The 27853-nt window shown below is 36.8% G+C and overlaps 1 protein-coding gene across 4 annotated transcripts; it reads left to right on the top strand.

The window, feature by feature from the left end:
• The first annotated feature begins 13 nt into the window (after positions 1-13).
• Positions 14-27850, top strand: LOC142978054 (uncharacterized). 4 transcript variants are annotated; one of them, XM_076122322.1, is made up of 11 exons: positions 14-243; positions 1258-1523; positions 18508-18649; positions 20738-20875; positions 21289-21503; positions 23576-23668; positions 24552-24679; positions 25334-25573; positions 25761-25892; positions 26199-26368; positions 26803-27850. In XM_076122322.1, the coding sequence occupies exons 1-11, from the start codon at positions 15-17 to the stop codon at positions 27003-27005; spliced, it is 1956 nt and encodes a 651-aa protein (XP_075978437.1). In that variant the 5' UTR covers position 14; the 3' UTR covers positions 27006-27850. The 4 variants fall into 4 exon arrangements, with proteins under 4 accessions (XP_075978437.1, XP_075978436.1, XP_075978435.1 ...); XM_076122321.1 differs by lacking the exons at positions 14-243; positions 1258-1523; positions 24552-24679 and adding exons at positions 3545-4144; positions 24812-24939; XM_076122320.1 differs by lacking the exons at positions 14-243; positions 1258-1523 and adding an exon at positions 3545-4144.
• The last annotated feature ends 3 nt before the right edge of the window (positions 27851-27853 follow it).

The following is a 27853-nucleotide window of genomic DNA, read 5'->3' as shown; positions in this document are numbered from 1 at the left end:
GTACGACCGCCATAATGGCTCGATCTAAAAGTATATTAATACTTTTATTTATTGGAGTAACTTCCGCTGAATTAAATGTGCAAGGGATAGACATAAGTGCGGCGGGAAGTGATCAATGGTCGTATTTTGTTGGAGTTAGCCCAGAGACAGTAAAAGAATTGTACAACAGGACATTTACGGATAAAGCTAGTATCGAATCTTTGATATGGAACAATCCTACGATGAACTTATTGATGGAAAAAGGTATGATTGAAATTGCTTCCTACTTTTTTTTGATAGTTGGATCTATGTTCTTAGATATAGGTGTTTCCTGCACTAGCAGGCCCTTTTCTCACTGGCCACATCCTAGTTGACATTGGGAGTTACTTTAAAAAGTTGCGACTACCCTAATTGAGCAACGGGAATAACCTCAATTGTCTCTATGTCATGTTTCTTGCAATCCATTCAGGAACTTTTGTTGTATTTTCTAGCACTGTATTTCCATTTTGATTCTAATATGATGTTTATGCCTTTTTCACGTCTTAGCAAGTTCCCCTTCTGATTTAGTAAAGGATGGTCAATGTACTGATATAATCTTTCCTTTAAGTTTTTTCATTGTACTACTAGGTACCCGTACTTACGTAGGTAGCACAGTAAATATTTATATGAGCAGGCAAAAATGTAATGTGAGAACGAAGCATTGCAGATAAATAATTGCTTACCATATAAAAATACGCAATATCTTTACGGGGAAGTCCCGACAAGTACAAATTGTTGACGCAATACTCAGTGTTGCCTGTTGATGAGCCATAGTTAATGTGGCCATAAAGAAAATATCATCCGGCTGTTTACATTTATTGGTCTTTGTTCTGTGATATTTTTTGGAGACAAAAGGATACCTACATGATCTAAAACAGAGGTTGTGATTTTATTTGTTTATCAAGCTCTCATTCTTTCGCATACCAAATACATGAGATTTATAGATATAGCATTAAATTGCTTAAATTAAATAAACATGTTGGAGAGTTTTCTGGTACAACATTCTACTAGAATCTGCAGTTTTGTTTGTGGTCGTAGTAGCATAGCATAGTTATAGGAGTATACAGTTATTTCTAATATGATGAAAAGGGTTAGGGCACAACATAGCGTTGCGTCGACGCATCGCTATCATTTACGACCCTTGTCTATGAATCTTGTATTCCTGTATGACGTCGTTTTGCGATGTGTCGAGGAAACGCATTGGTGTGTCTTCGCCCTAAGCACTATTTTTAATTGCAGCAAAAACAAGATCACCTAAATTGGAGTTACGGCTGCTTCAATGGACAGACCACATGAGTTCACTTTCTCGTATCGACCACACGCTGCATCAGCTCGCGAACAGCTTCAAGAATTCTGAAGAAGACCCTCTCATCAACTACGCTGAATGGTGCCTGTCACTTGACTCTGGAGCCGTTAATGGACTCCTTGAGAAGATACACAATATCGTCGTACCAATGTTCAAGAATCAAGGACTTATCGATTTGGTGAAGGATTTTATCACTCAGGTAAGTCGCTTTTTCATTAAAATTCTGTATTGTTTTATATGGAACGAAATTTAATTTAATTAGTTCTGGTGAAACGTGTAATATCGGCAGAACTTAGATGTTTCGTTTAGTAACTATGTATTGCATAATAATAATGATTGAGGCACACTACTAAACAACGGTAGAGAATTTGCAAAAACCAAATAGCAATTTGTTGGTTCCGGGAATCGAACCTGCGTATATTTCCTTAAAAAATACAACTTCCGCAATAAGAACTGTCGCGGAACCTTCTATACACATATAAGCATTTTCAAAGTACACACAGTCCCGAAACCGAAATGAGAACTGAGGAAATCGAACCCAAGACCCGATGCAGTGGTAGTAGCGTGGCGACCACATGTCATTAGTGCCAGGTAACCTCAACCACTGCTTCACAGTTTTCTATGAAATTTGTTACTTTACCCCAAGACGATGCAAACTCGTCTACTCCTATGAACGGAGGTGCGTTGCCTTAAAACCTTGATAAAAGTAAGCAAAGTTGCTTACTTTCGGAAGGAGATAAACAAAGCATTCTCGAGCCACCCGTTCAAGAATGTCAACAAACTAAGTATGTTGTTTGCTTTCTTTCTCCAAAACTCTTAGGCACGATAAATATCGAGTAGATCTTTGCCTGTGACTTTGTCTGTGATCTTCAATGATGATAAAAGGCCAATAAAAATGTTGATCTAAAAGGTTATGCTATAATTAAAGAGGGTTTTAAGTGCAATGATAATTCTCCCAAAGTTTCGATTAGTTACGCGGCCTTACTCCCCGAGTTTTAAGTGACTGGAAAAGCTGTGCTTACCCTTTTCATATTTCGTATTTGATATCCCAGCAATATTGCATTTGTCCCGGTTTTAAACCTGAAACCTCGTGATTGGCAGTTGTATACTATACAACCTTTTAACTGTATCGTGGAAAAAGTGAAAGTATTTATTTATTATTATATCTTCCGTATTAAGCAACCCGCAACTGGTCAGCGTCATGGACTCAAGGCTTAACCCCCCCCCCTCATTACGGGTGGTGACCCTTGCCCAGCAGTGGGACATTAATGGGTTAAATTTATATTGTTTCTATAACTTCCGACAGAAATAAAAATATATTGAACCACTAAAAGATTGTTTATAAAGATTTGCGAATATAATTAGTAGGTAATAAAACAGTCTGTGTATCTCTTAGTAGCAAGCGATAGAGCACGGAAACGTACTCATTATTATAATAGAAAATGTCATTCAAAACATAGCTGATATCCTTACTCACATAATAAATGCAACATTTTGTCTGACTGTTACGCTTTCACGACTGAAAACTGATCAGTATTTTAACTCTCGGATCATACCTTTAATTCTGTGCTTCAATTGTGGAAAACGATGGGATACGGATGAAATATCGCTTCAGGATTTACAGTTAAGTACATTTTGATTTTGTCACGAAACTTTCAGACACTGTCCCACCTGAAATAAATGTCCTAATAGAAAAAGGTAAAATAGTGTATGGTACAAATCTGTTCAGTAGATAAAATAGTCCCTCTTCCTACTGTTAAGTAGGTAGTCTAGGGGTAAGATAATAAAATTAAAAGTGTTACAAACTTTTTGTTGACATTTAAAGAGCGACGAACTGGCGTTTCGTTGTTTACTTGACAACCAGCTGGTGTTGCCCGAGTTAATATTACTACTACTTTCACGGGACTTTTATTGAGATACGAAGGTTGAGATCTTCATATCAAACTACATAGGTTCATCAAATTTTTCACTACAATAATATATAAACTATTAGAACTAGTTTATAAGTATTAGTCATGATTTTGTAATAATGATTGCCAGCTGTAACCACTACTGAGACAAGATTTCGGCCTTTGAACTTATAGAGCCCACTCACTTACTCCACGATGACGCATCGCTATAGATAAGTTCATTAATATGCGTATTACAATCACTACAATATTCACAAGTTAACCGGTAGTATCGTGGAGTGTATTGGCAACACTTCGACCTCGGGCGCGCTCCCTCAGTGGGTGTGCGTCAGCCGCCATGTCCGTTCGACGCGTGCGCAGCTTTCTCGCGTTGCTCGCGCTCGCGGCAACAACGCGCGCGATCTCCGTCGAAGACGTAGTCGACATCATACAGCTAGGCAAAGAAATAGGCCAGGAAGTGGTCGGCTCCTGGGATGTCATCGGCGAACCGTTCAACGCGACCGCTGGGGTCGCGCTGCCATATGTTCATCGTCGAGAGCGGGAGATCCTCGCGAAACTCGGGGAAGTGTCCCGAGCGATTGATAGATTGGAGATCAGCGTGCAGTCTGTGGGACAGCTGGCCCAGATGATATCTAAGAGAGGGAATAGGGCGACGAGGACTGAACTCCTCTTGCACGAGATGTCTGACCTTCTAAGCCGGGTCTCCTGGTCTAATAGGAAGATGCGGGAGTATGTCGAGATACAGACCGGCTTAGAGAGGAGTACTCTCGAGGACTTCGCGTCTCGGTGCGTGTCTCATGATAACGGTGCGCTGCCAGGGCTGCTGGAACGGATCCATTCCATCGTGGTGCCTCCACACAAGAACTTGTTGGGACAAGGACTGTTCCAGATCCTGGTTGATCATTTTAAGGTCTGTTGCTATCTTAGAAGTATATTTACAGGATATTACTAGATATCTACACTCTGAACCGCCTACATACACCCACTATTGCGTAAAGACTTCCTGTCTACTTTACTACGGGCTTGCGGACTATTTTCATTGGCCTATTGGGTCTTTAATCATATATTTAAAACTTAGGGCTATTATTGTATTCAGAACTGGAGGGCTCATGTTCTGGAAATGGACGACATGAGTACACGGATGTAAGTAATTAATTTAATACGGTCCAATGATATTTCTAGTCATGATGCGGGCACAATGTATTCAGTATAAAGAGCTTGGTTTTCAATGATTTCAATGTCAAATGTTGCGTGATTCATTCGCGGCTCAGGCTGTGATTGTATTTGAAATAACGTAAACTGACCTCAAATTTAATATTATTATTCTTGGGAAACTGGTTTTTAAACGTGTCTTTGTAATTACTTCCGAATTGATCTTGTAGGAGAGAGAAAAACATTGAAATTAACTTAATATGTTGGTTTGTTCTTTAGTAAACTAAACTTTCACTTTTACACGCGCAAATGATTGGTGGTTGTAGAACGGTACTGGTATAAAGGTACCGTTAAAACAATTGTCTTAGAACAGTCTGAATGATGAACAGAAAGTGCCTGACTAAATAGTCTCAAAGGTCTAACTACGACGTGTTAGCAATCTAATTAAGTAAGTAAGTTAAGTTAAGTTATAAGTTATATTAATTATGTATGTATTAGTATATTTATATTTTTAATTTGTAATTTGTTTATTGTATTTTCTATGGGCCTCAGTTGCCTGAAATAAATGAATAAATAAATAAATAAAAAATAATTGCCTCGAAACTCGAAGTAAACCCGATCGATTTAGAGATTCTGTCAGGAGTATCCACTTGACCTACCTAAGGTTTTGACCAAGTATTTCAGTTACTACTAAGCTGTACATAAGTACTTACTTTTGGTCAGTCACCGTAACAGGCCGTACCATGTTATTTAGTTTCGAATTTTGGAAGTAACCTAAAAATACCGCGTCTAGATTTCATGGTAATTTACCCAGATGATACTAACGTGTGGACTCCCTATAAAAGATTGGAAGTAGGAACTTTCTATGACCATACCTCACGGATTTTGCATGTCATAAATGCTTATCAATACCCCATACTTTTGGTTTGGTCTTATTGTTTTTTCCTCCTTCTTCTTCATCCTAGCGTTAGTCTCATCTTGCGACGAGGTCCGCTTTCCTTCTGTTTTCTACTGCATTGCGCTCTACTTAGGGCTTCATTTTAGACCTGACATTTAAGACCCTTTTTTACTTTACTTTTATAATCAATACATACAGGCCTACTCAATACCAGGAGAACATACTAATAAACTTAGTTTATCTTACAAAGGACTCGTAAGTCGTAAATAATACCGTTCTAAGGATTACTCACATTACACCGTTACAATTTTATAGGCAAGTAGACAATAATAATTATCACATAACTGTCACTGCTAGCTTTTATTATATTGCTGCTAAATTATGACTCACTTATTCCACTGGCCTGTGTAGGTACCTAGTAGTTGTACGCGATTGCTGATCTAAACTCATTATTTTTCCACGGATAATTTGAGAAGTGCTGAGTAGATAATCGTACCTATAAGCTACTAACACATCATTTTAGTTGACGATTGATGAGATCTATCAACGTCAATCGGGAACCAAACTACAAATGACCATCAAATTCGTTAGATGAAATCGACGATTGCAAGAAAAAAACAGCAACAAAAAAACGCAGTTCCGGTTAAAAAAAGAGCTTTAAATCATAAAATCAATTATGTCAAAGCTCTGCAAAACTTTAGGGGGAAAAGATAATGTGATAAAATTTAATGACTCATGTGTATCAAGGGTCAAACAACTCTGTCTGGACCACAGAGGTCAGGTTTCACTGGCTACACCCATCACAGCCTTGGTTCTCAATTCACGATGATGTTGACCACTATTACTTGAAACATAATTTAGTTGGACATTATCGCCCCTTTACAAAAGGAAGTTGAAATAAAAACCAATATTCTATGAGAATGTTTCGTTATATTTTGTTATCGGTCATTTAACATGACAGTCGTAAAAGAGATGCTTTACTGTAGTGAATTCTAACCTTTATAAAAGCTAGTTTATTATTTTTTACCAAGCACATTACAAAGGAACTCTTTTAATGTGTCTGTTCCCATTTTCTAAAGGTTTAAATGCTTAAGAAATCCCTTTCTCTACAATAGGGCAGTATCTACAAGTCAGTAAAATAAGGTATGGAGGAGTCTCTAAACCTTAAATTATCCGTTTTCTACGAAATTAATATCTTGTTTTCTTGCGAAACAGATAGATGAATTATGTTCTAAGAATCAGGCAGATCAAGCGTTTCAATGAACCGACTTGCCCATTATGACTGTCGTTTGATTAGCCAGAATCATTCACTTTTCGTGCAGTTTTTTGCAAATGGATACGCTTTAAATCTTTTGGTGACCCCAATTAACTGGAAGTCGATCTGACTCATCTAACTTGGGCACATCACAGTGGGACTAGGGTATTCCTTCGAGTCATCTTTACTTTAGTACGGCTAAATACTGAAAAGCGCTCGATTTCATTTTAACTAACAGTTAAAATCCCTTATATCCCCGGCACTTAGATGGCAATGTACTGTAGCGACAGAAATACTTTTGAGCATAATCTTACAGCTATTAAACATTCATACTTACTTCTTCAACCCTATTCGATAATGCTTATACTACAATAACAAGTAAGTAATCAGTTTATTACTTAGACTATAAAACACACGACGGAACAATAATATGGTTATAGACCCACGACGAACAATAAACTAGGCAGCTACCTATACTTTAATCTGTAGTACCAGCAAAGCTAGTGTTACAATAATCATCATTAATCCGTGGGAAAATAGAATAAAACCATTATGTAACTTTGTGAAAATGAGAACATTATTGTGAGAAATACATAAAGAACTAACAGAATCATGCATAGGTGTATTAGCTGTATGACACAGCGTCTCTTGTTCTTATTCATGCGACTTAGATAATTAAATACGGTACTTAAGTACCAAAATCTTTTTCAGCAGCATTTTTTTGCGTTACTGCTCTTGATGACAATAGCGTTAATAAGCAGTTCTGACAGTATTTACCAATCGAACAAAAAAAAACGACTCGAAGAAATGACTGCACTTGTTCGGCTTGTGCCGATCGGGTAGTTCTTTTGGGTCTGATCGTCAAAATTCGTTTTAAACACTCAGGCGCGGAGATCCTGCTCCTTTTAGATTGACGTTAATAGCTTGTATCCATCTTGAATCTCAGCTATTGAAAGTATCAAGTGTCTATTGCGCCTAACTCATTGAGAGAACAAAAGTCGCTGCCACTTCTAAGAAACGCTCTCATTAATAGTGGTAACAAAGAAACAAAATATATTTTTTGCAGCACACCCAGCCAATGTCATAGTTTAAATGAGCAACAGATAAATAGAAAATAAACATCTGCATGGTTAAGCTAAATCTTTTCGTCGTTTGAGCACGTTCAGTCAAAATAATAAATGCGATGAGGAATATGCGTTCGTGGGACTCATAGGAAGCTATTTAGGTGATTCATTGCGCAGTTCATCTCATAGACTCAAAACAGTATTTTTTTTTTAAAGAAAATATAATAAATAGTGATTTTATGTATGTATTTCTTTGAGGAGATTGTTATGGAGTTTTTGCCACGTAAATTGGAATACTGTTAACTGTTAATAGAAGTATCTTGCTTGATTTTTGGCAATAGACTAAACGGGGGAAACGTAGGGTACACCCGTGCCTCTCCAATACAACAGTTGTTATTTTATGTATTGAAAGAAATGCTTATCAATTTCCTTTTCAAATGAATGAAACTCAAAGTAATAGCTAGAACTTACAACGCTAGATCATTGCTATATTGTTACTATAACGATTACACGGGCGACGGGTCAGACATCGCGTAAACGATAATAACAGAGCAGGTCAGATTGAAGGTTGCATGATACAGGCTGATTAACAGAGGACTCGTTATGTAAGTAATGATTCATCTAGAAAGATAGATTCTTTGTTTAATGTTCTACTAGACATTGGTGGACCAAGCTTAGTGGTTCCTAACCAGTGGTCCGTGGAAGTCAAAAAGTGAATGCTTTAAAATTTTAAAATTTTCAGGATCCTTATTGCTGACAAGAATAATATAAAAGTGGTCCCGGACTAAGAAAAGGTTGGGAACCCCTGATCTGGCCTATAAACAATCTTGTGTATTAGGCTATAGACGACATGAACTATCTTGAACTTTGAGGCTTGTTTTGAAGAGCATTCTAAGTTGTTTTTGACCCGATATTATCATTAATGATGAATATTTTGTTGCTTGTGTTGTTTGAAGTGACGTAAACGGACAGCTTAACATAACTTTCGAAACGCCTGCCAATGTTTGCATTTTCTTAAAATGAGAACTCCTATTGGGCTTTTCCGCAGCACAAATTTGGTTCGTCATCGAATTTTTCTGAGAAACTAGCTTTCTTAAATAAAAGAGGCTGGGGATTTACGTACAACTTGATCAAGCTACGTGACGATTTGATATACTTGGGAAACACACTTACCACACTCCATAAAAATGTCTAAAAGTCACTTCTATCGACCTTCATAAGTCATTATCACTTGCTCTAACGGTGAAGGAAAACATTTTGATGAAATCTTGCATACCTAAAAATTGTTTAAAGCATTTCTTTAGGGCATGCAATCGCCAAGTAGGTAGACTCAAGACCTAACCCCGCCCTTGGGGAGGAGATCAATGTCCAGCAGTGGGACAGTAACGGGTAGAAAAAATCTTCAAGATCTTTAAAACACCAACCTGTATATTTCTGGGAATCTAGCAATCACTGACGTCACAGTTTTGCACTTATGCACACACACATGCACAGTCCCGCGCATGCCGTAATTGACGTTTCCTCATAACGCATAACACTCCACCGGTGTCACTTGAATGAAACCTATTTGTTACGACTACCAGTGCACGCTTGTTTATTAACAAGAGATACATAATTCTTACCCATTGCTCTCCCACAGCTGGACTAGGATCTCTGGGAGTGAACGATGGGTTAGGCTTTGTATCTCTAGGAGTGAACGACGAGTACCTACTTAAGGTCTTCAAAATCAAAACACTTAATTTTATTCAATTCCCACGTGAAGTAATGTGGATATTTGCAAAAATAAGTCGAGAAGCAAAAATAAGACCTGCGCGCAGGCTGCCTAAGAAAGAGCAGTGTCTATACGTATACTTAAAGCGAAAAAACGTCTTACCCATTGCTCTCCCACAGCTGGACTAGGATCTCTGGGAGTGAACGATGGGTTAGGCTTTGTATCTCTAGGAGTGAACGACGAGTACCTACTTAAGGTCTTCAAAATCAAAACACTTAATTTTATTCAATTCCCACGTGAAGTAATGTGGATATTTGCAAAAATAAGTCGAGAAGCAAAAATAAGACCTGCGCGCAGGCTGCCTAAGAAAGAGCAGTGTCTATACGTATACTTAAAGCGAAAAAACGTAATCACAATTTTTAGTACTGTTTCTCCAAACTCATCAGAGCGTGCCAAAGTCTAAGGTGCAGTTAGTTCAGGGAGCTAATTTTTGTGTGATCTACATAATTAGTTAATAGTTTTTTTTATTGGTCTTTCATTTTTTCACATATACGACCCATAAGCTCTGATTACGTTTACAGTGTTTTGTCACTGTCAACCAATTTTGAAACTGTTAATGGTGTAAAAGACAAAACACTGTTTAACTAATTAGAGCTTATACGGCGTTTGTTTGAAAGACAGTTTTTTAATTATTTGTATTTCTTTTAATGTGTTGTTTCTAATATATGTTTCGTTCTTTCGCATCAAGAATTTATCTATAGTCCATGTAAGAATCTTCTAGAAAGTTGCTAATCGCTCTGATTTCCAAATAAGACTAGCTGTATCAAACAATCCGCCATCGTCTTAATAAGCTTGCGTGTCCCTGATGTTCTATATCCTGAATTTTGAACACCTCCGCCAGCCTCGTACTTTGCACACAAGAGTCTCTACTAAGTTGTTGGACTATAGCAAGGCAATAAGTTTTCTTTGCACCTGTTTTTACATTCTTTCGCACTTGACAAGTGCACCTAGGTAGTTGTTTTTTTCTAAAGGCAATATTTTATAGCTATAAACCAGCCAGTTATTCAATCTTGCCACAGGGATATTGTTACAATGAATGAATGAAACATATTCTATGACGTAATACGCAAATACGTTTATTATTGTGCCGTTTAAACAAAGAGACAAGTTCTATAACCTTTTGAACATAAATAACGGAAGAGATACTTTGTGACAGTATTTTATAAGTAGTTTGTATGAATCGGTATGATTCATCAGCAAAATTTTCACTGACAACTAAAACCTGTTTCCACGTATTCAACGTTCCGAGAACTCTACAAAGAAAACAACAATTTTAAATGTGTGCGTGTTAAATTATACATACACTACTATACACCCACGAGTTGGCTTGGTTTTTTCGCTCAATTTAGTTACCCATTATGTCTTTCCCAGGAATAAAATCTATCATTTTGTTAAATATCTAAATCGTCTGCGCCAATTTTCCTCAAAAAAATTATTCTCATCAATTCTCCGGGATGTCACCTATTACGTTGCCATTTTTTTATCCAAATTCGTTAAGCCGTTTTCACGTGAAAGACAGGCAAACAAACTAACACACTGGTTTTTAATTTACTAGAAGTCAACGCATGAAGTTGAGACATATTGCGCGGGAGTCGCCAGCTGACACTGCATACAAATATAAATGAGCAAATAATAATAACAAAGCTACTATTACCAACTTTATATACAATTAAAATGAAGCAATTTGTACCTTATGTGATGGAGATAAGAGCGAAAACAAACGCTCGTCTATAGTTGTAGAGCTAACAGTATTAACATGAGGGTTTGTAGTGAGGTGGGAGTGAGAGCGACGTTCATGACTTTTTGTCGATAATAGTGCGTTGGAAAGAGTCTTACTTTAGGTGAACACGATGGCTAAAGGAAATGTACACTTTATAGATTATTCGTAACATTTTAGCATAACATTTAAAAAAGGCAATTTTGCGAACTATGGAAACTAGCGAAACTTGGGTGGGTGGCCGAAGCCTCAATAAACCGGCTTACTGAATCTAATTAGGAATCACCATGATCTAAATCGGCCGGGGAAGCCATAATTAACCAGTTGTTTCAAAAAATTATTTACTCCATTAAAAATGGTCATATACCTGCTGACACCTTGGTAACATAAAACAATCAAGTGCGACGTTTCAAGGCCCACATTGAGTATTCAGGTGTATTCTTCAATGTCAACTGAAAACCGATCCGGCAACAATGACGCGATTAACAATCATTTAAAAACGACAATGACATAATCTCAAGTTCCTAACCTCATGAAATTGATAAATGAACAATACAAATTATATTGTCACGGTAATAAGGGCGAACGGCGAGGATAAGTAAGACAATGAACGAATTTTGAACGCATTCGTTGAGTTTTAATTGTGAAACGATCAAGCGTGACGAACGCTTACACTTGCGATTGTGTTTATCGACAACGCGTGGCGAGTCACTACGGCGACCCCACTCTCTGCGAAGCGGCAGGCCCCCTCACTTCTCGACCGTCAGTCAGTGTAACTCGTGCCGCGTCACAAAACGTTTCACACATACAAGTGACATTATGAGACTCGCAGCGCTTTTTGCGCTGTTCGCTGCAGCTCTAGCCACCGAGCTTACGCAGGTGGACCAAGTGCGACAAAAGTTTTACGATCTAGAACAACAGTTATGGTTAAATGTGACCGACCCGCTGTGGAGGGACTCCGGCCTTGGTGGGGATGTCGAATTAACAAAGGCATTCGCTGCGTTGAATGAACATATCGAGTCGATACCCCCTCCTAAGAGATTGGTGCTTAACTCCTGGCTATGGTCGAAGGTGTCGGAAAAGTTGCTGGTCATCGATGGATTTTACAAGAACTTCATAGAGTTTGTGAAGCACCAGGCTTCTCCTGTGAGCGTGCCGGCTCCGGTGCGAGAATGGCTGGATATGGCTGAGTCTGTGCTGATGGATCCCAAAGCGTCAGTTGCCCAAGCTGTGAGGAAATTGCACGGTTTTCTGGAGCACGGAGACATATTCCGTTCAGTGTTACAGGTAAAATTACTAAAACTAAAGTAGGGTAGAAAATGCACCGGCAAATAAAACAAATCCACCTAAGTTTCTCTTCTCTTTTTCGGTTGGTAAAAACCCAGAATTCGTATAAACATTTGACAACGTGTCTCCAGTTTATCATAAACAAAGATTGTTTACATTTGATTGGCCATCGTGTTGAATATTTGAATTGCGTGTAATTACGTAGGTATCTTGTTATTGGTATAAAAGTATTGACTAATCGTATTTTGTTCGTTTAAGCAATGCCCTCATTTCGGTCTCGGTTAAGTGCTCACAAGGCATGACTGCTGCAGTTAGTTTTAAATTCATTCACGTCGGATATAACAAGCTGAGGTCGATTTATTTATTATACCTTATCGGGAAATTCCAATTAGTTTTTTATTCCATACTTGGCTCTTTGTGTTCCTTTCAATTATTATTCCATTGCTGGGCAACAGCAATTTGAGACCCTATCTTCCTTCTTCAAAAATGACCACACATCTATTACAAGAGACAAAACATCATACTGCTAGCATTACCCGATTTTATTTTGTTTTGGATCTACAATCATGCATTTTCGTTCCTGATATTTAGCACTTCCATACTACATTAAGCTGTTGTCTCCAATTACGACTCCCTAATGCCGTAATGATAAATGACAAGGGGCCATAACTGAACGGAAATTGTAAGGACGGTATTTTGACAGGATATTAGACATTACTTTAGGATATTGCTAAGGTTATTGGATGTGTCTGGTGGCATCGAAAAGGCTTGTAAATTAATTGAAGTTATCGCCAAAAATATTTTAAACTTTGTATTGTTGTCTTATAACTTTGTTTGTATTACAATTCGGCCTTAAATGTGTCAATATTTGGCTCAAATCTTTCTTGTTTCTACTTTGGAGCATGTCGAAGTCTCGGGTTAGACTCCTGTTAGGATTGAGCCAAAAAGATGTTGTAAAATAATTTCCTGTCAAAAAGAATGCTAGTGATCGCTGGAATATGCAAGTTAGGGTCATCAGCCGTCAGTTCTGCTAGACTCTCCCCGGTCGTATCTTTTACAATCCCAACGGTCTCAATCAATTAAAGTACTATGAAAAACAAGGTTACGAGGACAATTTTCCTATTATAAGCGAAAAGGAATGTGTAATGCGATTTCTTTGCCACTATAAAGGCTTGGGAAAGTTAAAACTGCGAAATAAATTATGTATAAGACAGTAAGCGATGCGTTTGTGTTATGAGAATAGCAGTTTTAAAAACAAAACAGTTATCAGGATTAGGTATATGAAATAGGTAGTTCATTTTATTCGTGGTATGATCAGTAGCCAACCTAGTGTCAAAGTTTGTCAAAATTGCCTTTGACATGGCTAACTGTTAACTTAATTAAAGTTGTCGAGCCGAAGAACTTTCACATGGCTTTACGTCTGAATAATTGACAACAGAGACCGACTCTTTACGTGCCCCCAGAAGCACGAAGAACCTCATTTTAAACACCAGTAATGGGCCACCCATCTTTAGAAAGTCCGGACTAAAGTTGCTTAACGTAATCCTTTACCGTCTAGTAAGCGCAATTAGCTATGAGCGCCTCAGAATAGCATTTATAAAAACAAAACATTCAAGATGATCGTTATTCTGTGCAGTAATAGCACAGAATAATAAGTTAATAGTACCGGAAGGCTTTGTAAGGAAAAACTATGTGTTTCTAGAATAATTAGCATTAATGCAGATGTTGTCCACTGTCGTCATAAAATGTTATTTAATACACATCATTATTGTGCATGACTTTTGCACATGAGACGAGTCTTTCAAAGGACCGTTGTTTTAACATGCTTGACCAGCAGACATTATGTGACAAAAAGTATGTCCCTAAAAATGTTTTGTCGCGGTTTTTGTACGTCAAGTGTTAATCGTATTTCCTACATAAAAAGCTATAGTAGGTATATTACTCTGTTGTGCTTTCATAGGCATATTGCTATAATCCTGGGGAAAGTAATGGGCTAAGTTTTTCTCTAATGAAGTCGGTTCAAAATAATATCCTATCAGTAGTGAGCAGTACCTATATTGTATGTTTGTACATTCATGTTTTTACGCGATTTAAGCTAGTAGTTACAGGATACAAAGCACTTTATTTGTTCTCCAGTGGGAAAATTCCATATTTTTATTCAGTCGAGTCATTCAATAAACACAGTTTTGTTCCCGTCACGCAATTGGCTTAATTGTCTCTATTTTTATAAACACCGTTTTTATTACCCATATCATTTTAAATTGTCAAATTAGTCCACTTGTTGGTAATGTGAAAACCGAGGGAGTTTTTAATTACGAAGAAGATAAGTGCAGAAGCATAATTGACTACTTTAAATACGTTATGCTGGAATATTGGCACTTCCGATCAAGTTCGAAACATTAACAACATAAGCATAATATGCATGATGTATGTAAGTTAATGTGTAATATTATTAAGCCTTACGTACTTACATCTTTGTCGAAATGGCAATATTAGGGCCAGTTTCAAAGTTTAGAAATAACTGTCAGATAACTTATCTGCTAGTAAGAACAGCAAATGTATCATATAAAAACAACTGTCAGAATTTAATCGTAAAGATGACATAAATCAGTATACACTTTGTACCGGCATTTTTACCAAAAGATAGAGTCATTTTCGAGGAAGTTATGTTGTTAAGGCTTTGTGTTAAAATAGTTAAATATATTTTGAAACCGGACGAAACTGTAATATATGAGTAAGTGAGAAAGCAAAACGAATACGCAAACACAACCTAGTGCAGTATGGTTTATTCTTACGATCAACAAAGAAAAACAGACGCTACAAGAAAAGTATCCGTTACCTAATGATTTTCTCGATCTTTTACGAGATGTGGCGAGAATCGAACTGCCTAGCTCATTACAACGTCGCATTTGATTATGTATGTATAATTAATTACTGATTGCCTCTAAGTAGATGTTTGTTGTGACTTCCGTCATTGGCAATAACACTGTGATTATGTACATTCCTTTATGTCTATTCAATTAATTCAATAAGTATTTTAATAATAACTGCTACTATGCTACAATATAAAAATCTCTACTGTAACAGATCAAGCTGGTCTCTAGTCAGGTCTGGTCTCACTATGAATTTCCTGAAAGGAAATTTCAGAAAAGTCTTTTTCGATAAAGTGTAGGCAGCTACAGTTGAAAATTCACTCGATAAAGAGATTATGAGGTAGAAAATAAGCACTAATACTATCTATAAATAAAAAGCAATTGCTTAAAAACTTCTTGAGGCATGTCAAAAATCAAATCAGGAGCAGCTATTCTTATCTTAATCAATTGTTTACACTCACAGACGACCAAGCGCTACAATATAAACGATTACTTTTGTTAGCAAGTTCATGACCTTTAGCAAAATAAACAAAAATATGTTACTGGGACACACAAGATCATGTTTCAACAATACGATATGATATTTAGTTATTTTCTATAACAAACTAATTAGCACTTCATCAACATCACTTAATACTTATTCAGGAGGAAGGCTAAAGGCTATCTAGTATCACGACTCATGAGATCGAAGACAGTAGATTATAGCCCGTGTCCCTAAAACGGTTTAAAGCCCGTTTAGATTTAATTCCGATACATGATATTATTTCAAATAGCAATTTTTAGTTTGAAAAAGCTTCTAAAATAAAAATGAGTTTTCTTTGATTCATCTTTTAACTTTGAATCCAAACAAATAATATTCAATTCAATAATAATTGTTTAAGGTGCCCAAGAATTGGAACAAACAGACTTGAGTATACAAAAATAAGGCTATCACCAAACTACGCAAATCGTCATGATTCATGCCTCAGGTGTGCATGAGAACAAGAACAGATTCCAAGTATGGATTCTCAATCTGTCATGATAACGATAAGAATACTGAAGTTTCTTTGCAAAGCTTTACTGATTTGTCAGTAACTACATATTTGTATAGTACCTACCTACGTCCAAACATACGTACTTACATACTTACTTACATACATGATGTAATCGGGACTTTATTACTAAGACTCCACTGTCTGTCTTTTACCGGGCTATATCTCATAAACCATGATAGTTAGGCAATTGAAATTTTCGCAGAAAATGTATATCTATTGGTACATAATCAACATCGGCATGTGTTATTGTAGATCTTTTATTTTTTGTAAAATGGTATTATTTTATTGACAGTCGTTACCAGTAGTCGCTTGAAAGTCAGGCAACTAGTCTTACCGACAAGTATCGTATTAAAACCCAGGTAACTGGATTGTGGAGGTCCGAAAGGCAGTAAAGCTCTATGTTAAATACTGGTCAACTATTCAGCTACATCCAATGAAACTGGAAGCCGACTCCAATATACTTGGAAAAAGGGCTAGGCTGATTGATGGATCGATGATCGATGGTACATACTCTTTTTTCGCTTTCATCACAGTGCCTTGCAGCTGTATTCAGACATACAAATTTATTCGGCGCGTACTATATTTGTATAGTACTATACATACGCTATGTTTGTGCATTGTGGCTAACGGTACTGAACAATGGAGTCATTGTGAAGATATGTGGTGTCGTATTTGTTTGTTTTTACTCATATTTACTTCGATATCCAAATATGTGGCTTGTGGTTTATGAATCACATGATAATTAGCATTAGTAATTCACATATATTTCTAATTTAATACTAGCTTTTGCCCACGTCTTCGTCTGCGTAAATAAATCTAGAGTACAAAAATATTGTCATTCCTGTGTCCAAATTTTATCTAAATCCAATTAGAGGGCTATGCGTAAAATTAGTAACAAACATTCATAAAAAACCAATTTGCAATTTATAATAAGTAAACTATTACCTAGTTATTAATACAATAAGTTATATACCTAAGGCTAAATGAAATTAAACCGAAAGCACCTAGGCACAAATTATCGTGTAAGGCTGACTGAACTAGGATAAACTAGTACAGACTAGATAAAATCTTATGAGTTACGACTAACTTGTGGTGAACAAGTTAATCTCAGGAATTACTGCACAAGTGTAAAGGTTATCATTAAGTTTACGTTAATTAATAGATGTACTTACTTATAAACGAAGAAAGTGTTTGTTTTTGCATTCCATTTATATTGGAGTCCGCTTAGAGTCATGGACATGTAAAATCTTAAAATTATGTGTTATATGAAAATCTAAATTTTTACAGAAGTTCGTAAGAAAAAGGTACTTTTAGGCCAAACCCATAGCCCGTTTATAGATTGTATACTAAGCGTTTGATTTCGAACACTTAGAGGCTCAACTGAACCAGTTAACAAAAGAACCACTGAACTAGACAGTGTCTATATCAAAAATCAAAACTCGCGATCAGTTTTGTAGTCCAAGTTTACATTTATTTACACATACAGCTGTGTGTGAGTCACTCACATCCTGTCGTCCCGCACCTTGGGCCTACAATAAATATAATTTTATTTGCCCGGTCACAGCTCTGACGAGCTCACAGTACGAGGATGATGGTATCATGACCTGAATTGTGTGAGAATGAATGCAGGTGCAATGCGTTTGATGCATACTTTGTGTATTAGCCCCTATGTCACATAATACTTGCATAGATAGGATTTGATCATAATATTTCACTGTGCTTTAGTTAGACAAAAGATCTCATTGTACCCCCAATTTGAACCTACTGAACGACCTCCGTTGCGCAGCGATTATGGTGCGCCACTACCATTGCGTCGAGAGTTAGTGTGTTTGAGTCCCATACGGAGCAATTATTTATTTGTACTTTGCTTCTGTTGTTTGTATGTTTTTAAAGGTCCCCGCGACACAAGAGCAATTCTTAGAGCGGGAGTTATCTTTTAAAAAAGAAAAAATAAAGAAATTTACTTTTACTACAGAAGTTGTATTTCAAGTTCGACTTTAAATTTTTTCAAAGGTACTTCAGTATGATTAAGCACCTTTGGAAAAATTTGTGTTCTACACATTTTGAATTCTCAATCACTTACAATATGATATGAATACGAGGCTTCAAGTAATGGATTGAAAATCTACTCTAAAGTGGCGGTCCATCAACGTTGGACTCTCCAATGACATGAAGTGACTGACCTAAACCAATAGCTATAACAATTGTTTAATTTATTACAGGATGAGGACGCAGACGTGTGCGACCTGCAGCTGTCGGCCCATCAGCTGATCTTTGACATCTACAACACCATCGCGCTCACCGAGATCAAGGGTTACGCTATGATGCAGTTCTCGTGGATGCTGCTTAGGATTTATGGAAGAGGTAACACCATCGCCCTGTTTATATACCTGTGAAATTCTTTGGTACAAACAAATTTTTATTATTCATAGTAAGAGTTGTCAAAATCTGACCTAGTGTTTGGTTTGATATATGTACCAATAATTTATGATCTACGCTCCTCAAATAAGGACAGCCTTTGCAAAGTGTTCTTAGAATATGCTAGTCTACAATTCCCTCAGTGTCGTAAGTCAGGTGATCAAGTGCATGGAATATTATTATGATATTTTTAAGCAGTTTGTACTTCTTGTTCGTTTTATACGAAGGAAAAGTATCCCACAACATAAGATGAGTAATAATTGCATTTTCAACTTTTAGGTCACTAAGATCTTAAAACAAGAAACATAGTCATTGACAAAAACGAAAAAGACATATAAAAATACACGTCCTATTTCCTCAAATTAGATATGAACAAACTTGAATCATGCGATATTTTTTTAAGTTCTTCGCTGGCTAAATGAGTCAATGCGGATGAAAATACTTTCCTATGTTATATAAAACAAAACGATATTATAAATAAGTGTTCTAATTGTTTAATTAAGCTATCACTTTACACGTATAAACGGGTTTGTTAAACATTTACTTCGTAGTTCATACTTATATTCAGATTAAGGAAAACTTGAATGCGTAAGTAATTTTTTCAAGTGATGGTTTTCTTTCAAAAGTCTTAACGTTTCCGTTAGTTTTTTATTTGTGCAACTGAATCAATATAAATTTATAATAATTTTCATCGTTAAAAATTTATAAAATTATATGAACTTAATTTAGACACTAGTTGGAGTTGACCTCTTTTTTGGCCGTGCATAACACGATGACCTTTAAAATGTCATCGTGTAATGAAAGGCCAAAAAATAGACTACTTGTTTGTCTAAGATACTCATGCATGGGCATATATAAAATGCACCTTACCTACCCGGTTTCCCCCCCGTTTTCCCGTGAAACATTTTTTCCGAGAAACCTGTACATTATCCTGCATATAACACAAATGAAGCACCACTAATTTCTATACCTTTTGCTATTATAGTCCAACAACTTAGTACGTTCGCGGCTGTCGGAGCTTATTATTATTCTGAATGTTGTACATTCAGAATAATAATATAGAGCATTAGTGACTAGCAGGCTTATGACATAAGCGAGTGTGAGCTTTTCAAAGACGATGTCCAGCATAGAGCGAAGTGGAGGAGAAAGATTAGGAAAGCTGACTCCACTACCGTTCGTGGTTCGTTCGTACACGTCGGTACGGTCTAGTATCGAAAGTTTGACATTTAAAATGTACGCCCAAAATAGTTCCTACGACGTCCGTTAGAGGCGCTAATCAGATTTTCATACAAAATTTCTCGACAGCTAGCCAATTGTCGAAAGTCGATAGTGGTAGAAAATCGAGCTACTGAACTAAGTTCTTACTATAAGGATAATTCAGAAAGCATTTGAAAGGTTTCCTGCATATATTAACTACAGTGTAGGTATAGTGGAAAGAAACACATGTTTTGTCTACATTGCAGAAAAACAAGTCTTATGACGCAATGAAACCGCAATTAATATTTTATAATAGGTACTTACACATTTCATGGCCTTAGTACTTCTATGATACAGTAATAAATAAATAATAACTGTTACAGTAATATAATTTGTAAAACAATAACAATAGGGAAAGAAAATAATCAATATTATTATTATAACAGAAAATACAAAATAACGTTACAGGTCATAAGTCTTTGTCTGTCTATTACGCTGTCATAGCTAAACTACTGGATTAATTAATATGAAAAGTGTCTTAATGATAGATATCTACTATTCTAGATACTGGAAGTGCTTTTTTTCATAGAAGAAAGTGAACGCTTTCGTGTGATTCGTGGTCAATGCCTTGTCACACCTCAGAATACAGTGGGCAGAATATGCAAGAGAAACTGATCGGCTTTTGATGTAAAAAAACCTTTGTCATTAGCCGATAATGATAGGATATTGGTCCTCGGATTGATTGTTTTGATATCTACCAATCCACGTGACTAACTGATGCTTAGCATCACTAAAATGTTACTTGATAGTCATCCGTTGTTCTTCATCTTCTTCCAGGCAACTTCACTCAAGAAGCGAGTCTGACTCGACAGAGGTACGCTGAGAGAACAGGTCAGACGGCCACCGCAGCGCGCGCAGCGCTCGCCATGGCCAAGAGGGACCTGTACAGATGCCAGCCAGCGCATTACAACTCTGGTAAGGAAATAAATAAAGGCCAACTTTTGTAGTATATTTTTTTTAGCCCATTCTTGTCCCACTGCTGGGCAAGGGTCTCCCCCCAAACAAGGGAGGGGTTAGGCCTAGAGTGCACTGCGCTAGCTAAGTGTGGGTCGGGGACTTCGCTTACCTTCAAGAACTGTTCTAAAGAACTCTCACACATGAAAGGTTGGGGACTTAGCATGCCCTCAATAAATGTATTAAAGAAATAGGCATGCATGGTTTATCACGATGTTTTCCGTCACCGTTAGAGCAAGTGATAATTATTTCTAATACACACATAACTTCGAAAAGTCATTGCCGGCCACGACCTCTTGCGTGGGACGTGCTACTTAAAATTTGCTTCAAAGAGTACTTAAAAATCCAAGCTCATTTTCTGTTTCATATTCCAGATACATACGCAGAAATAACCCGTCTCCTCCAAGGCTACATTGAGAACGAGGTGGACATGAACACCGACGGCACTTGCAAGGAGAACTGCGCGTTCTACACGCTGGCACGCAACGAGGGCTGCTTTAAAGACCAGTTCTGTTCCAAACAGCCGCGCTGTGGGGGCAGAATTATTGACTGCCAGTTCGTTGATTCTGATATGTGGGTGTGTCCTGCGGTAAGTCACATACTAGCTAACTATTCATTTTTGCCAACCTTTTCGAAAGAATGAAAAATAGTATCTAATCACTTAAAACGTTCAAAACAATAAATCTAAAGCTCATTTAATACCAGAAATGTGGCAAAATGTTCGTAAGAATATCGCTTTATTATGTTTAAATTAGGCTTCATCTATATACTTACTACTTAACTATATAAGATCCTAAAGCTCACGTACTTTTCTAATATATATTTTTTTGTATAAGCCATCAGTATTTAGACGCATGACAAAAGAAAGAATAACAAACTATTCTCTGAATAAAACTCGTTCCACAATTCCAAGAGTTAATCTCAATTGACCCCACTCATATCTTAATTGCCATGTTTAGAGTCTCGCCACCATTGAATGTTATTCAGAGAATAAATAAAACATTGGCAGACATCTTGTGACCATAAAATATGTAATATTTGGTTTCAATAAGTTCTGATTATCACTACATAGTATAAAACAAAGTCGCCCATTTTGTCTGTAGTCCCTTCGTATGCATAAAACTTTAAAACTACGCAACGGATTTTGATGCGGTTTTCACTAATAGAAAGAGTATTTTCTCCGACAGGTTTTTATATATAATTGAAATACATTGAAACTATATTAGCTGAGTTATAGCGATTTATGTCCAAGAAGTCAGAAAAAAAATCTAATTGAAGATTGCATTTGTGCGTGCGCCGCTTATACCGTTGGATACAAGTAAGAACTATGTATAGCAAAAACATTGGTCTTTATTAGTTCTACAAAAAAGTCCGCGATGACATATATCCAGCTTTTTTATTTAAGTCACAAAAACTACTTTTCTGTATTAAAAAAACATTTAATTCGTTGGGTGATGTTTAACTGGTGATATAACCAATAATACATATATCCTTATCAAAATAAGTAAGTTCATCATCACGAGCATTTAATTTAGATTATTTTTGCAGTTTACAGTGTGTTATTTAGACATATAGTTTAGGAGATATCACGATATTAGTGTTGCGACACGGTACGGGCCGGCCGCGGCGGCGGGGGCAGCGTCCCTATTTGTAGATAGTCTTTAATTTTAAATATATGGGAAACCTTTCTCATCGTTAAAATGAAAATGTATGTATACCTTATATTATATTTCAAAAAATGTAGACAAAGTTAATCTTCTAAAAATAAATGTAAATAAAAAATAAGTAAAAGTAATAAAATGTAGAATGTAAATAATTTAAAAAGTAAACAAGAAAATAATAGTTAGATGTATATAACAAAAGTAGGTAAGTACATAAAAAAAACAAAAAATATAAAAAAACGGTACATAAAAAATAAATAATATTAAAAAGTAGGTACTACGACTTTGATCTATACATATAAGACAAAAAAAAATCTGTACATTACTTAAATATTTTTTCCAAAAACTGATAGGGGGGGCGATCAAAGAAGAGTCACAGAAACCAAAAAACATTTTAATATTTTAAACGCGGTTAAGGGAAAGAGAAGTTATTGTGAATTGAAAATTAGTATCCAATATGTGTTGGTGCGTTGACTGTATTTGTCGAAGTAGCGGGATACACGCAAACGAAGTTGCGCGGGTCAGCTAGTATCAAATAAGACGGTCAAGATATTATATTGCATGAATCGATTTTGTTATACAAACAACTTGTAAGAATTATCTACTCCATTAAACTAGCTGTAGTAGCCGTGACCTCGTTTTAAGTCGCAAATATAGCAAGATAATTTACTAAGATCGTGCAAGTAACTTGAAATGATAGTGATGTAAAAGTTAATATTATAGTACAATCCTCATTGAAGAACGATTAGCTATATAGCAAATTATATGCTCGCACGACTTTACTCGGGTACCTACAACGTTCATCCTTTATTGCAGACACTTAGGAAAGGATATTAAAAATGTAATAATAGTCAATATTTGATACCGAGTGTTCTCCTATTCCTAGCCTAAATTTCAACAAGATCCGTTCAGCAGTATAGTCTGTAAAGCGTAACAGACAGGCGTTAGTAAGAATTATGTCAAGAAACTTTAAATAAATCACCATTTTGTGTCTTTACAGTCGTTACAAAGCTCCAGGCGGTATGAATACATCGAGTACGAAAACGGAAGAGTTCTGGGCAAGGCTGGCACCTGCCATCGCGGTACTACCAAGGTAAAATAAACATGTGACTAACTGTATACTTCCATCTTTAACAGTCAAATCTTTGTACCGTCACCACGTTTGTAATTAGTGACGCAGTGTTTCGATCGCCCTCTTCTAGCAATGCCAAAGGGCTGAAAGGGTTTTTAGAGCTAAACAATAAACCTGGAGGTAGGAAGTTGAGGTCGCAGATCTCCGTGCCTCTGGGAGCACGTAAAGCTGTCGGTCCCGCGCGCGGCGCCTGACTTCACCAGTGATGGAGTATTGTGTACCTGTTTATTGAGTATTGGCTGGTAACAATGAAATAGGCCACCGTATTTTATTTTCGGTCCTGGTTCTGACATTATGAACCATATTTATCTATACAATATTTGCATACTAGTAAGTATTAGTAACGAGAGTAGCAATCACAAGATTGCGTGGCTTATCTTCTAAACTCTTAATGAGGTCAGTTAGATAACGAAGAAAATAATATAAACACGGTAACGACATGACATATATCTTGAAACGAACATTAGATTATGTTTGTAAACGAAATATGTTTTCGTTTACAAACATAGCTAAAATAAAGTTTATCAAAAATATAATTGTCACACTATTCAAATCTTTTTAATTAGTTTCATTTCGACACAGATTCTCTGATCATTCTACTTGTTTAATAAGATATTTTTTAGTACCTATCTTTACTTATTTACTTTTACTCTCTGATAAGCTTTTAATTAACCCTGTCAAAATCCATGCTGTTTAAAATTTTGAGATATTCCAAACGTCCTACTATTTAACTGTAGTCAGTAAGAAAACGATTGCTCATTTTATTATTTTAGGATCATTGATTTTGGTATGTGTTATGCATGTACATAATTCTATGTTTAAGTTTCTACCAAACTATGTGTAGGTGGACTCCTGGTGGCGTTGGTTGTTCTGGCACTGTTCATACTGCATGTGCCTCTGCGACGACCCCAGCTTCTCCTCCCACCGGTACTTCAGCCTACGACCGACTGTCTCCGACGTGGCCAACAACAAGTTAGTCCTTGAAAGTTCCGGTCACCCGCGCACTTTTAGGGACATTAAAACCTGTATTTTTACCAAAAAGTAGAAAAATCTGTAAGGGGGTTTAAAAATGTGATTTTAACAGAAAATTTTCTTCCTCCAAAGGTCGACTCCTGGTGGAAATGGAACCTTTACCATTGCTCTTACTGCTTTTGTCTTTGCGAAGACCACGAGAACAAGTCCGACCGTTTCTTCAGCTTACGAGAAGCAGTCGCTGATTTATCAAAGAACAAGTCAGTACTGACGGGGAATAGATAGAACAAACAGTAACAGCTTGGGGACCGTCGATGTAGCTTTAGAATACTATAGATGTAAATAAGCTTTACGTGTCTAATACAAATTGGCAGAAAACTATTGGGTATATTATAACTGCATGGGTGTGCGGGTGATCTAAAGTCTTTGTCAGACAGAACGTCTTCTTAGCCCGCGTTAGAGCCTTATACTGACGTCATGCTATAGCGTAGAATTCTGTGGTTTCTATCAAACAGAGTACAAAGCAAGCGCTATAATGTCCGTGACGATTTAACGCTCTACCGCGTGAAAAAAACACGTTCTGTTTGTCAAAGCCTTATTTGTAAAATTTACTAATCGTTTGACAAAGACTACTAACACTTACGTACTTTCCAGGGTAGTGACGGGTGTACGCCTGGTCAAAGTGGGCAGGGTGTTCCACCTCCAGATTCATCAAGGTACTCTAGTTGAGCGAGGGTTCGTGGAGTCTTCCGAAGAAGTGAAGGTGGTGGCCTTTGACCCATCAAATTCTGGTGTTGCGGATGGAGTCGACTACCACAAGCTTACGTATGAGAGGCGAGCCATTGATCTGGATGAACTGGAATCTCCTTCGGGATCCGTGTTGACTGGTGTTAGGTGAGAAACTTAAGAAGTAGAATATGTTTTTCAACGTGTATCTAGTGCTTTGCGCGAGTGCTGTCATTGTTATCAAAGGCAAATTAGAGTGAGAGAACCAGGTTCTCGAAAAATTTAATAGCTTTGTTTCCTTAGAAAGCGTTCTTCGTATGCGTTTGTCTTGTTATCTAACGAAATACTATTCCAGGTTCCGTATGATCGGTGCTCACTTGCACTTCGAGATCCAATCAACTCCGTTCAACTACACCACCGGCAGGATGTTCCCCGAGAAGAGCCAATGGATCAGCAACGACAACACTGAAGGATCTCCTAAACCAAGGTAAGACTGACTACCACCATTATGATTATTTTTTTTACTTGTTACTTTCCCACTGCTGGGCGAATATCTCCCAAACGAGGAAGGAATCATGGATCCACCAAGCTGTATAAATACGGGATGGGGACTTTCTGTTACACGCCCTCAAGAAATCTGCAATACCTAACATAAAATGTGTTTCACTTTTTATTGACTACCTAATTGCAACGATTTACCATAACTACAAACTTATTTTGTGCACTATAACGGAAGTAGAGAATAGACCTTCTGGCAGAAGACCAGCAATTAATGTTTAATTTGTACTTTCAGGTCCCGTCTGCAGTTACAGAAGCCGGACCTCCCCACAAGAGGCAACAAGAACCTGTTCATAGACTCGAACCACGACCAGTACATCGAGTTCACTCACTCGGACTTCGACGCTGATGCCGCACAGAGCACAGTACCTTTCATTGATGTACAACATGTACTGCCTAGCAAAGGTATGTAAACAATACTTTTGAATGGAAGTCCTTTTCCCATCAGCTTGTAGTAACACCTAGGACAAAGTTTTTGAAACTACCTAACGGCTTTCCAAATGATTTTGGTTGATTTCATTTATGTTGGAGTTTTAACTAGCTCTATGGAACATAAATACACTTAAAAATACCACTAAGTGCGGAGAATGCTTCTTCCATTGATTAATTGTTCGCGGATGGTTCTTGTAATAAGATCCTGTTCAGATTTTTGACCCATTTCAGGGCTAACCTCATTCCCTATATGTTAGTCACCCATATTCTGCTTATATAGAAAGAATTGGTGTGAGTTGTTAAGTTTGTAGCAACTTAGGAAGCTTGATGTCGTTTCTTTGAAGACAATTAAAACTCTTGATTACAAGGCTTCGAAAGTGTGAAAACCTTGTCTTTTTTGTCCACAGCGTCGAACAGCAAAGGCGCCACACTGAACAGTGGAGCAGGCCTCTACCACAGAGGAGCGAAAGGTTCAGGCGGTTTCATCGGAGTCAAACTCCTCACGTACGACTACTCCAAGCACGTGAAGGCAGAACCTCCCCCAGATGACCTCATGAAGGAGGATGACGGATACACAACCGAAATAAACAACAAAATAGAAGCAAATTAGACCTTAGTTTTGTATACTCTTAGTGTAATTGTGACTTTTGATATCATGTGATGCCTTTGGTAAATATTAGATAGAACTTAGAACAAACTTATGTTATGTTGTTTGGATACTTTATTTTTCATTAGGAAGGTTTTAGAACGAAACTCTTTTGTTTTTTGTCGAATAGCTATAGTTAGTGAGAAACAAAATTAAAGTTTAAGTTCAACTTTGTACTATCATTATTTTTTTCTATCATTTCCTTTTTTCGAAAAATCTTAACTTTTCTTAATTTCAATTTTATCACTTTGGGAATTTAATAATATGCTCAAGACATTCTACATATCTACATATGAATCTACCTTTCTGAATACCTTTTGCTCTTTGTTCATATCAAAGCATTATCGTTTATGTTAAAAATATGTATGTAACTTTAGGAAACAGTGACATTTTAGTTAGTTTATAATAAATATGTATTATAATATTAATTTTAAGAATATTTTGTATCTTAATTGCTTCTATTATGTGAAAGACTGGATGTAAGGCGTTGATATAGGAGAGTTCAAACGTGAAAACATGATTTAACGTTCATCGTGTCGAATGGTATAGGATAGTGTTTGTAAGAAAGCAAATCTCGCCATTGTGAATGGTGGGATAAAAGTTAAATAAAGAAATATAATAGGTACTTCTTCTTTCTTTGTACTTTGAGTTTGGAGATACTTTTTAAGATGATTTTGCCTGAGAACGATCGTTAGTAGTATGAATTGATCAAAATTCAATAGAATCTTTAAAAAATGTATGTAAATTAATTTCGAACCAAACGCTCCTAGTCTAAATGTGTGGTTGAATATTAAATAAGATTTAAGAACTGA

This window comes from Anticarsia gemmatalis, chromosome 13 (assembly GCF_050436995.1).
Source record: "Anticarsia gemmatalis isolate Benzon Research Colony breed Stoneville strain chromosome 13, ilAntGemm2 primary, whole genome shotgun sequence".
Lineage (NCBI taxonomy): Eukaryota > Metazoa > Arthropoda > Insecta > Lepidoptera > Erebidae > Anticarsia > Anticarsia gemmatalis.
Note: the sequence above shows the minus strand (reverse complement) of the source record. Positions and strands in the feature narration are given on the sequence as shown.